Genomic DNA, 17,324 nt, shown 5'->3' with positions numbered 1-17,324 from the left:
ACAATTGTGAGATAGTTAATATTTTTATAAAGTTTTTCATCACCTCCTTACCTTGGTGGTTTTGTTAATTTTGTTGGAGAGAGTTTAAGTTAGTTTTGGCAGCAGAATGGGAACCGCAGAGTAAAAATCAGGAAGGGAATGCTGGTTTCTGCTTATGTATTATTTTAATAAACAAACATCAAAACACCAGAGATGCTAGAAATATGGAAAAAAAAGCAGAAAAGGCTGGTGATACTTAAAACCAAAGTAAAGTAGGAATGGAACGGGTCATTCTGCTCCACTATTCTGCATAATCATTGCTAATCTTACATCTTGATTCCATATGCTTTCCCTCTCTCACACATACTTCTGTCTTTGCTGTTTAGAAAAGATTCTCCATCCTAAATATATTCAGAGACTTGGTGGAAAATTCCATTGATTTACCACTGAAAGGCCCAGATAGAGTGAACTTGGAGAGTATGTCTCCAATATTGGAAGAATCTGGGACTAGAAGGCACAGCCTCAGAATTAAAGGACGTCCCTTCAGAACAGAGATGAGGAGGAATTTCTTTAGCCAGAGGTTGGTGAATCTGTAGAATTTATTCCCACAGATAGCTGAGGAGACCAAGACATTGGATAAATTTAAAGCAAAGGTTGATAGATTCTTGATTAGTTGGGGCTTCAAAGGTCACGGAGAGAAGGCAGAAGATTGAGGTTGAACGAGATAATAAACTGCTTGAATGCTGGAATAGGGACCAAATGGCCTTATTATGCTCATATGTCTTATGATCTCTAAGTAAACAATTGCCTCCTCATGTCAGTTCCAATCCTTTATCGTACAACCACAACATTTAAGATCTAGACATTCACGACAAAGGGAAGCATCGTGTCTGCATCCACCTACTCCTGGCATTCGATGGAGCTGCCATCAGCAAATTCCCCACCATCAGCATCTCAGAGACACCATCTTGCAGAAGCACATCTGAATCAGCTACACATGTACTTGGTTACAAGAGCAGGTGAGAGGATGGGCATTTTGGAGTCTCCTAACATCCCAATGCCTTCCCATTATCTACAAGGCAGTCAGGAGTGTGATAGAATAACTCACGAACCTGAGTGAGTGCAGCTTGCACAACACACAAGTACTTGATACCATCTTGGTCACAGCAAACCATCCAACTCGCATCTTATTCCTCAAATTGAACTTTCATTCCTTTTGCTACTGGTACAATGTGAATACAGACTGCAGCATCTATTAAATGCATGCCAATTAATCAGCAAAGCCACTTTGACAGCACCTCCCAGTTCTACAACTTCTACTAAGACAAAGGCATGAGATGCATGGAACCAACATGACCTGAAGGCTCTCTTCCACAATCATATATCATCCCCCCTTGGAATTATATTGTCATTTCTCTTAGTCTAATTCCTGCAACTTCTTGCTCAACAGTACCTTTACCATTAACGCTGTTCCCAAAAAAAAAAACCATGCAGATCCACTGGCAGGATAAGCAAATGAATATTAGCCTCCTTTCCCAGGTCAACATCCCTAGCCTTGAAGTTTTAAGCTCACGTAACCAGCTCCCAAAGCTGCCCATGCCTCACGAGACCCCTGAAAATGGAACTCTGCTCTGAACTCTGTCATGATAAGAGATTACCAGAGAGGCAGAGAAAGAAGAGGGCATGTTCTCAAAGCTTCCATGAAAGAATGCAACTCACTTAATTACTTCATGTGATCAAAATGGATGAGGAACAACCAGGCACAGTGGGAGTTCAAAATGTCTTTGTCAGCACAATGAGTGTATGTTATCATATACTACCTTGAGATTCAGTTTCTTGTAGGCACTTACAGGAATGAAAGGAAATACAATATCATTTCCTAGTGTTACCTGGGTTTCAGCACCTAAGTTATAGAGAAAGGCTGAACAAGTTAGGTCTTTATTCTTTGGAGCGTAGAAGGTTGAGGGGGGACTTGATAGAGGTATTTAAAATTATGAGGGGGATAGATAGTGTTGACATGGATAGGCTTTTTCCATTGAGAGTAGGGGAGATTCAAACAAGAGGACATGAGTTGAGAGTAAGGGGGCAAAAGTTTAGGGGTAACATGAGGGGGAACTTCTTTACTCAAAGAGTGGTAGCTGTGTGGAATGAGCTTCTGGTAGAAGTGGTAGAGGCAGGTTTGATATTGCCATTTAAAAATAAATTGGATAGGTATCTGGACAGGAAAGGAAGGGAGGGTTATGGGCTGAGTGCAGGTCGGTGGGACTAGGTGAGAGTAAGCATTCAGCACGTTCTAGAAGGGCCGAGATGGCCTGTTTCCGTGTTGTAATTGTTATATGGTTATGTGGTTATTTTTGTAAAACTATAAACTGACAAAGACTGACAAATAACCAATGCGCAAAAGATGACAAAATGTACAAATAAAAAATAATTCTAAGATTATGAGTTGTACAGAGTGCTTGAAAGTGAGTCCGTAGGTCGTAGAATCATTTCAAGGAAGTGGTGATTGAAGTTATGCACGCTAGTTCAGGACCCTGATGGTTGTAGGTTAATAACTGTTCTTGAACTTGCTGGTGTGGGACCTATGGCTTCTGTACCTCCTGTCGGATGGTAGCAGCCAGAAGAGAGTATGGCCTGGATGGTGGGTCTTTGATGTGCCTGGCTCGTGATTCAATGAAAAAATCATCACCTATTATTTGTCATCAAGGTAATTACCATGCTCATAGAATTTACAAATACCTACCCACAAAAGATGCAGCAGCTTTCAGTGTAGACAGAATCACCAGTTAAAGACAATCTTTAATAGTTTATACCCTAAGTAATACCATGTCATCACTGGTACAGCACTGGCCAGCCTCTGCTGCATTTGAAAGATGGTTAAAAGAGAGACTTCACAAACAGGAAAAAAAAACACTGCAGATGCTGGAAATCAAGATAACACACACAGAATTCTGGAGGAACTCATCAGGCCAGGCAGCATCCATGGACTAGATACTGCCTGGCCTGTTGAGTTCCTCCAGCATCTTGTGTGTGTGTTATAAGATGGACTTAACGTTCTCTAGTGAATTTAAGTTCAAGTCTAATTATTAGCCAACGCCTCACTAGCATTAAGCATTAATTAAATTTACAAATACTCTTTTCTTTGTTAATGTGGTTGAGAGGGAAAATTATTCAGCCATGATCAAATAGTGGAGCATACTTGATGAGTCAGATGACCTAATTCTGCTCCTTTTCCTTACAGTATCCGTTGAAGATTCAACAAAGGAAATACATTTTATTAAATATTCTCCTTCTACCTCATGTTTGTATAATAAATCATTTCTCATTCACTTAATTTCCTCTATTTAATCTGACTGAGTAACAAAGCTAGGTGGCAGCCTGTTGTGTCATAACAATTCGATGACTTGAAGATTCCTCATCACATACGTTATGTATTTAGCTTGGTATTGGCACTGAGTTTCACTAAGAGGCATGGTGCCTGAAACCACTGAGTTCCTCCAGCAGATTGTTTGTTTCTCTGGATTCCAGCAGCTGTAGTTTTTTACATCCCCTGACCTTCGCCTTGCTCACTCACCGCCTAGATGATCTGGATCCCCTGCTGGCCTAGTAATAGCTCAGGGCAAGTTACCACACATATTCAAACCCTAAACTGCAAGCTAATTCTAACCAATAAAGGATATGTTCTGCTGTCACAATTTAAGATTAATGTACAAGTAATCTCACAAAGACATTAACATTTTGCTTGGGTGCATGCAGAGCAGAATATAAATAGGTTAGTGCATACTTTCTGCCCAAGGTTGCTCAGTAATGCTGTGCATAAGTACAACTAAACATATTTATGCCTAAACTGTTTTGTGGAAAACACTTCACTGTCAGCGGAGTACAAGATAAACCACAAAATGTAGGTAAGGTGCAAATTTTAGGAACAAAGTTGCAGACTCTCACCTCTCCTAGACCATAGTTTGCATTGATAATCATTCTGCCTGGATGTCCTGTGACAGGATGGCACGTAAACAGCACACCTGTAACATTATTAATAGATACGACATTAGATGCAAGTATGATTCTCATTCCTTTCTGTTCTGCTCTTCATTGTTGCTTTACTTACTAATTTTAAATCTGTATTTCATGGAATGTAATTTATCGTAAGTAATCACTCTCTTTCCCATTCCCTCAAGTTTCAAAATGGTGATTTTTTTCCTCTCTGAAGTTTGTTGAATTGTTTCTCGCTCAGATTGTCCCTGAACTAATAGTTTCTTCACAATTTTTTTTTGTTTGCACTTAGAAAATAGAGAAGTTACATTACACTTGTACTGAACCTTGACGCAACATGCATGAATGATGGTGGTCATGGAGGCACTGAAGAAGGAGCAAAACAGAAAGATTGACAATAACAACGCATACAAAATGTTGCAGGAACTCAACAGGTCTGGTAGAACCAATGGAAATGAATAAATAGTTGAAGTTTCAGGCAGAGACCCTTTGTCTGGACTGACGAGATTGACAGTAACACCAGAAAAGCAAGGATCTACCCAAGACATGAACAGACTTGCTCTCTTTTCTCATAAAACAGACACTGTAGGGACTTCCCATAAAGACTTTCAAAAGTATGGAACTCTTGCTTATTATGGACTGAAATAATTTTCCTTTGTCAACTGACAGTAAATACAGACAACATAAAACAGGCAACAGTTGTATTAACCTTTAACCTCTGTACATTTAACTCCATTGTTGCCAATTTATCCAAATAAGATCATAAGATATAGGAGCAGAATTAGGCCATTTGACCCATCTAGTCTGCTCCATCATTCATTCGTGCCTGATCCTATTTTCCTCTCAGCTGCAACCCCTTGCATTCTTCCCATGTAGTTTCATGCCCTGACCAATCAAGAATCTATCTGCCTTAAATGTACATAAAGACTTGGCCTACACAGCTGTCTGTGGCAAAGAATTCCACAAATCCCCAACTCTCTGGCTAAAGAAATTCCTCCTCATCTCCATTCTAAAAGGACACCCCTCTATTTTGAGGCTGTGTCCTCTTGTCATAGACTCTCCAACCATAGGAAACATCCTCTCCACATCCACTCTATCAAGGCCTTTCACCATTCAATAGGTTTCAATGAAGTCACCCCTCATTCTTCTGTATTCTAGTGAATGAGGGCCCAAAGCCATCAAACGATCTTCATAAGACAAGCCATTCAAACCTGGAATCACTTTTGTGAATGTCCTTTGGACCCACTCTAGTTTCAGCACATCTTTTCTAAGCCAAGTGACCCATAACTGTTCACAACACTCCAAGTAAGGCCTCACCAGTGCTTTATAAAGTCTCAACATTACATCCTTGATTTTATATTCTAATCCTCTTGAATTGAATGTTAACATCGCTATAGCCTTCCTCACCACTGAATCAACCTGCAAATTAACCTTTAAGGAATCCTGCACAAGGACTCCCAAGTCCCTTTGTGCCTTAGCTTTTGTATTTTCTCACTATTTAGAACAGTCAGCCTTTTCATTTCTTATGCCAAAGCGCATGACCATACACTTCCCGACACTGTATTCCATCTGCCATTTCTTTGCTCATTCTCCTAATCCAAGTCCTTCTGTAGTCTCTCTACTTCCTCAAAAATACCTGCCCCTCTACCTACTTTCATACCATCTGCAAACTCTGCAACAAAGCCATCAATTCCATCATCCAAATCACTGATTAAAAATAACTGGTCCCAACATAGACCCCCGTGGAAAATCACAAGTCACTGGCAGCCAACCAGAAAAGGCTCACTTTATCCCCACTCTTTGCCTCCTGTCAATCAGCCACTGCTAGAATCATTTCTATTATACCAAGGGCTTGTAGCTCGTTATACAGCCTCATGTGTGGCACCTTGGCAGAAGCCTTCTGAAAATCCAACTGCCCACATCAACCAACTCTGCTTTGACTATCCTGCTTGTTATTTCTTAGAGATAACAATTTGTTTATTTTTGGTGGGAGTTAATAATAATCAATATTGTTGCATGGGTTTAGTGCTTGTGCCCAAAGACAATTTTTGCTCGTCAGAGATTTCTCTGGTAAGCCCATTGTAACTGCAATGTGTTGATCCCTCGGTTCAGACAATCAACACATGTCTGTCACAAAGGAGCTGCAAGAAAAATTTCCAGACCCAGTGAGGAACAGGCATCTACGTGCATTGGATGAGGACAAAGGTTCATGGATAATTGCAGAGGCTTGATAAGCTTAATGAAAAAGTTATTGTAGAGGGAGTCTGAATGAGTATGAGCAGAAATGATAAGGATTGCCTGGCTTGAATAATCTTTTCCTTTGCAATTTATATTGAGTAAATCTATACATTCTATGATTATAATATGCTTCAAGAAATTTTATTTCTTTTTAAATATGCTCACCGACTGCAAAGTACAATTACAACTCTGAATGCTGTTGTGTGTTCCAGGATTCAAACCCAGTGATGATGAAAAATCTAAATGGAGTGGGCCCTGCAGGTGCGAGGGTTCCACTGCAGTTGCTGCACTTTGCCTTCTTTTGGTAAGGTCATGAAGTTAGGAGTTTTTGTGGAGTTGCCTAGGTGCAGTGCAACCTGGCAGTGTACTGCCATTCGGGGAAATTGCTGTTTACAGAAAGCTGACTTTTTTTGCTCTTGAGTTCTATTTGAGCTCTCCTCATCCATGCTGTCTTGATAGTCACAATGAGGGCCTTGGCCTGAGACATCGACTCTTTATTCCTCTCCATAGATGCTGCCTGACCTGCTGAGTTCCTCCAGCATTTTGTGTGTTTCTTGATCTGGATTTCCAGCATTCTCAGAATCTTCTTGTGCTTATGAAACTTTAGAGGATTCCCTCCCTCTCCTGGCTTGTTTTGTTGGTGGCGGAAATGCTTGACAATGTCAGGATGTGAGCTATTCACTACAAGTGAGCTGGCCTCTGATCTGTCCTTGTGGACATAATATTTATGTGGTTGATATAGCTGCATTTCTGGTCAATTATCAAAAATGTTGATAGTAATGCATCCAGCGATAGATATGCCATTGAAGCTTGAAGTTATTGTTGCAGGTTACAAACACAATGTGGCGTGAATGATATGTTATTTATTGCTTTATATTTTCTGCAGTTTGTCCGGGCTTGCTGAATATAGGCATAGGCTGCTTCACTTGCTGGGGATTTGTGTATGGAACAGAACATTACGTAATCATCAGCAAATCATTTTAATTTGATTTATAAAGGAAGGAAAGTCACCAATTCAGCAGCTGATGGTGGTTAAGGCAATGATTATTCTTTTGGATTGCCAATAGACATGTTCAGGAGATTTACTTTGAGAGACTTCCAAGGTTAACAGCGCTGGAATGGCATTGACACAAGTGCCTTCCATTAGATTTGATACTAAACGTTCCAGTTTTGTAAGATAAAACTATATACAGTACATGATTTACAGAAAGAAATTGAAGATTTGCCAATGTCCTGCCTTAGTTTTTTTAATTTATTGAGATACAGCACGGAATAAATATTTTTGGCCCTTCTGGCCACGCCGCCCAGTCCTCCATGGATTTAACGTTGACCTAATCACGGGACAATTTACAATGGCCAATTAATCTACCAACCGGTAGGCCTTTGGACTGTGGGAGGAAGCCAGAGCACCCAGAGGAAACCCATCTGGTCACAGGAAGAATGTGCAAACTCCTTACAGACAGTACAGGGATTGAACCCAAATGGCCTGTACTGTAAAGCATTGTGCTAATCACTATGCTACCGTGCCGCTCCAAATCCTATCTCTGAACCAATAGTAGCTTACACGTGGTAAAAGAAATCCTGTTCAAATATTTAATTACACTTTATCAAGTCCTTTAATGCATAAATTAGCTGGTGTTTCCCAATACTGCAACAATAGCATTATTCTGAAGTTATCACTGAAACTATGTCTTGAGATACAATGAGGTCATAAAAGTTAATAAGTAGACTTTGTTTCTCTTTTTTATCTCTATAGCAGTTTTTTACATTTACTGTATTGGCAGGAGTTCAGCATTGCTGGCAAAGCCACCACACATTACACAGTTATCACCTGAATGACAACAACCCCTATTGGAAGATGAGTAGTTATACACATATACTGCAGAAAAGTTATGGTCAGAAGATTTATGCAAATGAACAACATACTTAAATTAACATTTTATTACAGATTTATTGAATACTAATTTATATATTGCAGCTTATCACTGTGGAATTCTAAGCTCCAACTTTCAGATCAATAATTTAGAGCTCTGATTTCAAGCCCAAGACCACTTCATTCCATAGAGGTACAAACTCAATGATCACTAGCCCTTGCTCGGCTGAATGCTTCAAATTCAAAACAGCGATCCTCACCTGCAGTCTCGGCTGTTATCATCTGCTGGACAATCACACCCATGCTTGAGCGTACTGGTTGTCCCCTCTGTCTGCGATATTCCACAGCCTGGAAAGAGTAGAGTGAGGCCCAGCATTTCTGCACACCATCACACACCTGGGGCAATGAAGAATCGTCGTGTCAACAATGAAACTGTAAGCAATGCCAAGCCGTGTTCACCATAGTTTTGAGATGCATGACAGACAGCTAGAATGATGCCTTATAAAATTAAGGAAATGCAAGGAAGGTGCAATGATTCTATATTCTTTATCAACACTAAGCAAATAAAAAGAGAGGTACAGCATAGAAACAGGCCCTGTGGATAACCAAGCCCATGCCAGTCACATTATTATTAATCCCAATCTACTGTCCCTACATTTCATTAACAAACCTTCTCCCTTCCCCCCACCCCCCCCCAACACACATACATACACACACACACACACACACACACACACATTCTACCATCACCACTCACCTACACCCTGGGGGCAATTTATAGCCCCCAACTATGCTCCGTCCTGAACAACTTTGGGAAGTGGAAGGAAACCAAAGCATCTTCAGTACTATGCAAAAGTCTTGGGAACGTTTGTATAGCTACCGTGCTAAATACTTTTGCACAGTACTACATTTGTCAATGTGAAGTAGAGAGAGAGTTTATAAATCTGGCAGGAATATAGGATGGTGAGGGCGGAGCTCCACAGGAGGGGTGTGGGACAGGTGGAAGACAAGTGCCAGAGGTGCGGGTGCAGACATACCCAGCCCAGGCAAGGCCACTTGATTCCAAACAACTGGTTTATTAAACATTACAGAATGTCTCTCTGATGCTTTTCACTCCTTCCCCTCTTTCCAACCATAATATCCCTGTCCCTGCCCCCTTCCCACTATCAGTTGACAATAGAGACTCACAGCAGAATCACGCTTAGCAGCACATACATGTTACGAAATTAGTTTTTTTTTATAAATGGCAGCAGTATAGTACAGCACATAAAATTACCACAGTACTATGCAAAGTCCTAGCACTCTAGGTATAGATATATGCCCAAGAGTTCTGCACGGAACTGTAGGGGAGCTCACGCAATCATAAGGGAAATGAGCAAACTTCACATCAACAGCACCCGAGGTCAGAATTGAACACAATTCACTGGGGCTGTGGCTCTTCTACCTGCACCACTGTGCCATTTTGTCAGTCTTTTCTCAAACAATGTTGCATGACCTGACAGAGATCCATTTAAAATCCCTGTTGTATGAGGGAGCTGTGAAGGTAGTACTACAGACCTGTACCAGATACTCAGTTTGGTTTACGTTTTTGAGTGTTTGGTAGGATTTTTATCAACAGCTTTCAGATATAAGCTTTCCAATGACTGGATCATGTTAACAATTGGAAGAAATAGATTACAATAAACATTTAGAAAATAAATGGCTTCCAACTTTGAATGGTATAAATTCTCTCATAAGTCTGCCTTTCAAACATCAAGCAGGCTCCCACGTGAAATAGCAAATAAATAATCAGATAAATTTATTTTGTTTTTTATTGAGATATAGCAGGGAATAGACCCCTCCAACCTTTCAAACAGCATTGCGCAGCAATATTAACTGATCAAAAAACTGGCACCTGATGACAAGAATTGAGAACTGGCAAGTAAGCATGTTATTGCATGGCTTGATATTCAGCCAGCTGAATAACCCGGCTATAATCCAAGGTACAAGTGGGCAGAGGTGTTTTTTTTTTCTTCTTTTTTTTAAAATATTTTTTTTATTAGTTTTTCAAAACATTTTACAAAATTAAAAACCCCAAATCCCAATGAGGAGCATTGATACAGAGCAAGGTTAAGCATACAATAACAATATGCTACACAGGAAGAGAATTTAACAAAAAAGCACCTAAATTAAAGACAAGTGAGCTTAGTGTCCTCCCCAAACCCCACAACACAAGAAAAAAAAAACAATTCCAGACCAACCACCACACAATATAGAGAGTATAAGTCCGGACAGTCAAACTCCCAGACTGTAAATACACTTAGCAACAGAGGATAATAATGCCTACTACCAGAAAAAAAAAGGGAGCTGAAAGCAAGGGACTGAAAAGAAAAAAAAACCCTAGTCAAGAGGAAGGTTATGAAAGTAGTCGATAAAAGGCCCCCAGATCTTATGGAACTTTAAATCCGAATTGAGAACTGAATAATGAATTTTTTCGAGGTCCAAGCAGGCCATAATGTCGTTAAGCCATTGCGCATGAGTGGGCGGGGCAACATCTCTCCATCTAAGGAGGATCAAGCGTCTCGCCAGGAGAGAGGCAAAGGATAGTATTCGGCATTTGGTCGGACCCAGACATAAATCTGTCTCGCCCCAAAAACCGAACAGAGCAATTAAGGGGTTAGGTTCTAGGTGCTGATTCAGAATACCCGATAGTGTAGTGAAGACATCTTTCCAGAATTTCTCCAAGCTAGGACAGAGCCAGTACATATGGATGAGAGAGGCCACGCCCCTCTTGCATTTATCACAGAGCGGACTAATGCCAGGGTAGAATTGAGATAGTTTAGATTTAGACATATGGGCTCTATGAACAATCTTAAACTGTAAGAGACAATGGCGAGCACAAAGAGAGGTTGAGTTAACCGATTTGAGAACTGAGTCCCAGCTCTCCTCGGATAAGGAGATATTTAAATCCTGCTCCCAGGCCATTTAAATTTTATCCACAGGGGCCCGTCGTAAGGCTGCTAGTTTATCTTGGATAATTGAAATTAAACCTTTACCTAGTGGATTAATGGAGAGAAATAGGTCCATAGCATTTTTCGCAGGCATTTCAGGAAAGTTAGGAATTAAAGGAGCAGTAAAGTGTCGGATTTGGAGATATCTGAAAAAGTGAGCGTTAGGCAGGTTGAACTTAACAGAGAGCTGTTGGCAGGTGTGTTTTCATTGCAGTATTGGATGTCAGATGTGGAGAATTGCAATGACTTTGAAACCAGTTTTACCCAAGCCATCAGAGGGCTAACACTAACAAGGTGCCTGCAGAATGCTTACTGGATGTGGCCTGAAAGATTAGCTCTCCTTCGGAGTTTCGGGATTTCATGGCTCTGGAGGCGGAGGGACTCGAGGTCGGTGCCTCTCCAGGAAATCGGTGTGTCATGATGTGACCCGAGATCTTTGGACACAGAGCTCGGAAAAAGCGACGCACGGACTTTTAACATCGTAAATCAGCGAGTTGTTTGTTATGTCTCCCCTCTCGCTGAGAAATGGAGATGCACCTTTTTCCCTTATTAGGGAGCGTGAGAACCTGTAGTATGTTGAATTACCGGGTGAACGAATAGTCTTTGGGGTACTGCAAGTCTGTATCTTTATAGATGCTTTGCTGCACACTTGAATGCTCAGTGGGGGGGGCACCGATGCTTTTTTTGCTGGTGGGGGAGGGCGGATCGTTGCTTTGCTGCTGCTTATGCATGGGTGGGGGGAGCTGGGGGGGCTTTGGGGTTCTAACATTTAATCATTATTCATTTTTTGGGGCACTCCTCTGTTTTCGTGGATGGTTGCAAAGAGAAAGAATTTCAGGATGTATACTGTATACATTTCTCTGACATTAAATGGACCATTGAAACCTGTAAAGCCTTTTTTTAAAGTTGATAATACTTCAAAGCAGATGGATTTGCATTAGCTAAATGAAGCAGGTATTTACTGTACATTCTAGTTTAGGGCAAAGACACTAAGATATGCACAAAACCTGGATAACAAACAGACTCTTAGATACACACCCACACTATGTTAAGATCAGGGTTCCAACCAAACACAACCAGAAGTATAAAAGAACATTTGATCTGAAGTATCAACTATTTCCTTCCCATCACAGATAATGACTGCCTGAATTTCTGAGAAATCCCAGCAATTTTTACTCTATTTCACATTTCCAGTATCTGCAATATTTTACCTTTAGTCTACTGTTAAACTCACGACCACTTCTCCACCAGCAAATGCCCACCTTAGGGAAGTTTTCCTCTCCTCAACGAAAGGACCTTGAACCAAAGCACTCAGACCATTTTTAGAGCATTATATATTAATTGGGTCACCATGCTAAGGACAGGATGTGGTAGAAATAGAAAGAGTGTAGAAGAGCTTTACAGAGATGTTGCCTGAAATGAAGGGTTTGATTTATAAAAGGTGATTGGATAGACTTGGTTTATTATTAATAAAACATAGGAAAATAAGGGATGACCTTAGTGGTTTCTAAACATATGAGGGGCATAAACAGGCAGAATCATTTTATGTCGGGAAATAAGAGTCTACAACTAAAAGGCAAAGTTTTAAGGTGAGGGAGAAAAACTTTAAAGGAAAACTGAGGGTAGTGATTATCTAAACAAGCCATCAGAGGAGATGGTAGAGGCAAATACATACATGCTGTTTAAAAGGCACTTGGGCAGGTACTTAAGAAAGAAAAGACCTTGAAAGGTACAGGCCTAATGCAGGCAGATATGACTAATGTAGATAAGCATCAGGGCTGACATAGACAAAGTTAGTCCTTGCAGATCCTCACAGATGCTGCCTGACCTACTGAGAACTTGCAGCAATTTCTTTTCTTTAGTCCCTTATTAGTAATACTCTCATGAATCATAATGGATTAGAATAATTGTATTTATTTATTTAGAGATATTGCATGGAACAGGCTTTTCCAGCCCAACGATCCACTCTGCCCAGCAACCCACACGTTTAATCCCAATTACAGGACAATTTACAATGGCCAATTAATCTACAATCCAGTTATGTTTGGAATGTGGGAGGAAACCAGAGCACCTGGAGGAAACTCACACGCTCACAGGTAGGACATACAAGCTTGTTCCAGAGGATACCAGAATTCAACTCTGAACTCCGAGCATCGCGCTGACCACTTCGCTACCGTGAAGCACAATTAGAATTGTCGATTTACTTATCCACTAGTATTTACTTGTTTTGAATTTCTAAAGCATCAATTATTTTTCTCAATGTAATGTTAGAAGACAACCTCTCAATAAGATTCTCCTCAAAGTGGAACCACGTCTGCATAATATTAGCAATGTTATCTGATTAACTTGTGTGTCAAACAGTTACAGTGCCAAGTATATTTATAATTAAGACCTTTAAAAACATGATGCATGAACAAATTACACTAATGAACATATAAAAAACAAACTCAAAAAGGTTTGTTGGATTGGGGACAGCTGCATTCTTGATTACGTAGACAGAATTATGAGGAGCAGAGATGGTGATAAATAACAAATAAACTCTTTCTCCATAACTGGTAACAATATGATTAAGGGCGATTTTCACTCAGTGGGTGCTTAAAATCTGGAACACACAGCCCATAGTTGTGGTGGAGTCAAGCAGTCTCACAACTATGTGCTTAGACGAACACAGGTGAGTTTCCATTAGAGTGAATCTATTCAAAACTATATTCAAGTCAAGAATAAATTTTACCTATACATAGTTCAAGAATGACCACAAAGCTGATTACAGATTTCAATTGCCATATTGAGACTTTGAATAAATTATTTAACTCAAATTATTAGAAATTCTGATCTTTTAAATGGAGATAAATTTAATAAATTACAAAATTTTTCACTAACTCTATTTTCCCCATCATACTGGGATAGACCCACTCTGTATCTTTCTCACCTGTTCAAAGCCTTTCAATCCCAGTTCAGTGCTGAGCTGCCCGGCTGCAGATGAATCCTCAGTGTCCTCCCCAATTGCACTGGACCTGACAGCCAATCGCTCCTCAGTTCCCAACAGCCTCAGCTCAGCCAATTGATCGCGAATGGCTTTTTCTAGCTCTGGAGCCAGTTTGGTGTTTTTGACCAACTCAACGCATCTGGAGAACAGTGAAAGGCAGTTGATGTTCCAGAAAACAAAGCTAATTGTAACTCTTTGCTCAGCTGTTTAATTAGTGCCAGATTTTTTTTTACCAAAACAAATCATGCAGAATAATTCATGATCTTGCAGGCACAACTTTTCTGAAGATTGGTCACCTAATGTTCATCTCAATTGGTATCACCTTATGTAAATCCCTGCTGCCTGTGCCCTTTTCCACATTTCTTACTTATCCATCATGTTTTTGATTTGGCCTTCAATCTCCATTCTGAAATTTTCATGCTTGTTTTAACGTCCTTTGTAGTCTCTTTAAATATTTGTAACTTCTGATCCTATGAATCTTGTCCTCCTCCTACTCATTGTTTGAACTTAAAGATGTTTCCGTGTTTATAAGTTAATTGTCCTTCCAAAAATTGTTGACACAGCAGTATATAGAATGTCTTAACTCATTAAAACATTAGAAATATGGTGATGTCAAAAAAAGTTGCCTTCAAAAGGACTTTTTTTGTGATTGTTTTTACCTTTCACACAGTTCACGAAGGTTTCCATTTCTGTGAATGCCACTGAAACAGAAAAAAAAAAATTAGTTAAAATCAGAAAGTGATTGGAGTGGTACATATCAAGAATGCTAATACAGTCCCTGAACTTTATTTCTGAAGTGAAACTTGAAAGAGCTTTAAAAATCTAAGATCTAATTATTTAACAAATTTTATTTTAATTGAGGAAGGACATACCAGGGTTCATCACTGATTTCTGCCACAGCTTGCTGGAGACTGCTGTTCATTTTCATCTGCTGCTCGAGAGCTGCTCTCGTGACACAGAAACCCCTAGGTACATTAAACTGGCAGACAGAGAAAAAAAAATTATTTCTTTACTTTGAGTGAAATGGCATTATCTATCACTTTATGCAATGTTAGAATTAACTAATATTTTCAAATAAATAATTTGGAACCATTCACTCAAAGATATTAGAATACATCTATTTTTGTATCAAATGAAAGAGAACATTTCAAGCTCAACTCATTTCAGTGGAACTGCCATTAACTTATACAGATGGGTAATTAAAGTAGGCAACTAACTTAACAAAGTGCAGGTAGACCTCAGCAAGTCAGGCAGCATCTATGGAGATGAATGAAGAATCGACCTTTTGAACCAAGATGGTCTCAGCCCAAAATGTTAACTCTTTATTCCTTCTGTAGATGCTGCCAGACCTACTGAGTTCCTGCTGCACTTTGTATATGTTACTCTGGATTTCTAACATCTGCAGAATCTCTTGTGTTTGTAATTAACTTGCCCTCTGATGTGATGGAGGAGGAAACTCACACAGCGACAGAATTTTAAAAAATGTTAATTCCCTATCCTGAACCCAATATTGAAGCTCATAGTCAAACCTTAGCCCCAACGCTGTGAAACATCATAAATTGCTGCATTGCTGAGTCATTTTTATTAAACACGCCAAATACCTAAAATATATAACTACACTTGAATGAGAGTAAATATGAAAGGCATTAGGACAACATCAGTTAAATCCCAGTGTTTTCTCTTTCTTACTTTTTTTAAAAGAGGGTTGTGACAGAAAAGTGATATAGAAAGTAAGTTCTATGCTATGCGAGGGGGTTACATTTGAAGAACCAATACCAGTTTTAGAGTTCAACATAAAGATAAAGCCATAACTGATATCAGGACAATGTTTTCAGGCTACCACTCAAGTGACTAGTTTACTCCATATTGGGACAAGTATGGCCAGCAGCAAGACATTGAGATGGAGCATTAGCCAACTGGAGCAGAGCAAAGGAACAGGACAAGGGCAGGTAACGTATTTAAGAGTCAAACTCTGTGCTATTTGAAGATTTCTACCTACCCACTAGCTTTCACAGATTACTGAAAATTCATTCTTGCTGTCCCTTTGCTATCCATTACACAGGACAAATTTAAGCCCTGAAAGTTGTACTAGAATAGAGAAGATAGAACAGTACAGCATAGTACAGGCTTTTAATCCCATTTGAGTGCCAACTTTGTAACTTACTCTAAGACCAAACACCCTTCCCTCCTACATAGCCCTCCATTTTTCTATGACTCATGTACCCACAACTGTCTCTATGCTGAACATCATGAACCATTGCCCAACAGAGAACAAAGGAAGCAGGATAAGGATTAATGAGAAAATGCTCCAGTGAACTAAATGCATCTTCCCAATATCAAGGTACACAAACCCGAAGAAGAAAAAGGAAGAAGAAAGGTGACCAGAACCGTCAAGACCACATCCTGCAGTCTCACCATGTCAACTCCTACAACCACCGCGGAGGAAGCCCCAGAAACTGAGATTGCTTTCACAGCAACATGTCTCACCTACAAAGCAGAGTGATTCCCATGTCAGGAAAGGCCTGAATGGTTCAATTTAAATTTACTCATCTGTGGATGTCTGTTGATAGCAGTTGTGTTTTATAGTATACCATGTATATAGTTGAGATGCATTCTTTGTTGAGTTTATAGCTAAGCAGGGTGGAGTGTTGTGTATTTAATATTTAAGGAATATTTGAGTAGTCTTGTATTTATATACATGTTATTAAGCATCCTTACTCATTTAAATAATTAAGAGTTATGCAAAAATACATTAATTGCATACATTGCCACGTGATAAGGGCATGCCTCACTTAATGTAAACTCAAAGTTGACCTGCATTTTGGACTCCTGTGTCTTCCTTTGAATTAGCTTAATATTTTAAAGTTACAAAACCTATTACCCTGTCTTCACACCTAGATAGATAGATAGATAGATAGATAGATACTTTATTCATCCACATGGGGAAATTCAACATTTTTTCCAATGTCCCATACACTTGTTGTAGCAAAACTAATTACATACAATACTTAACTCAGTAAAAATATGATATGCATCTAAATCACTCTCTCAAAAAGCATTAATAATAGCTTTTAAAAAGTTCTTAAGTAGTTTACTTAAATACATTAAATACAATCAACCCCGGCACTTTAACATATCATACTCCTGGCGGTTGAATTGTAAAGCCTAATGGCATTGGGGAGTATTGACCTCTTCATCCTGTCTGAGGAGCATTGCATCGATAGCAACCTGTCACTGAAACTGCTTCTCTGTCTCTGGATGGTGC

The 17,324-nt window shown here is 39.6% G+C and overlaps 1 protein-coding gene across 1 annotated transcript in view; it reads right to left on the bottom strand.

Moving 5' to 3' along the window:
* Nucleotides 1-17,324, bottom strand: part of LOC140740814 (rifampicin phosphotransferase-like) — a 196,223-nt gene that overhangs the window by 118,176 nt on the left and 60,723 nt on the right. Inside the window, exons 12-16 of the mRNA XM_073070343.1 lie at nt 14,932-15,038; nt 14,719-14,760; nt 14,003-14,198; nt 8,344-8,479; nt 3,925-4,001 (exon numbers count right to left, since the gene is read on the bottom strand). Coding sequence (XP_072926444.1) covers nt 3,925-4,001; nt 8,344-8,479; nt 14,003-14,198; nt 14,719-14,760; nt 14,932-15,038 — 558 coding nt within the window. The remainder of the gene's footprint in view (nt 1-3,924; nt 4,002-8,343; nt 8,480-14,002; nt 14,199-14,718; nt 14,761-14,931; nt 15,039-17,324) is intronic.

The sequence above is a fragment of the Hemitrygon akajei genome, chromosome 17 (assembly GCF_048418815.1).
Source record: "Hemitrygon akajei chromosome 17, sHemAka1.3, whole genome shotgun sequence".
Taxonomy (NCBI): domain Eukaryota; kingdom Metazoa; phylum Chordata; class Chondrichthyes; order Myliobatiformes; family Dasyatidae; genus Hemitrygon; species Hemitrygon akajei.
Note: the sequence above shows the minus strand (reverse complement) of the source record. Positions and strands in the feature narration are given on the sequence as shown.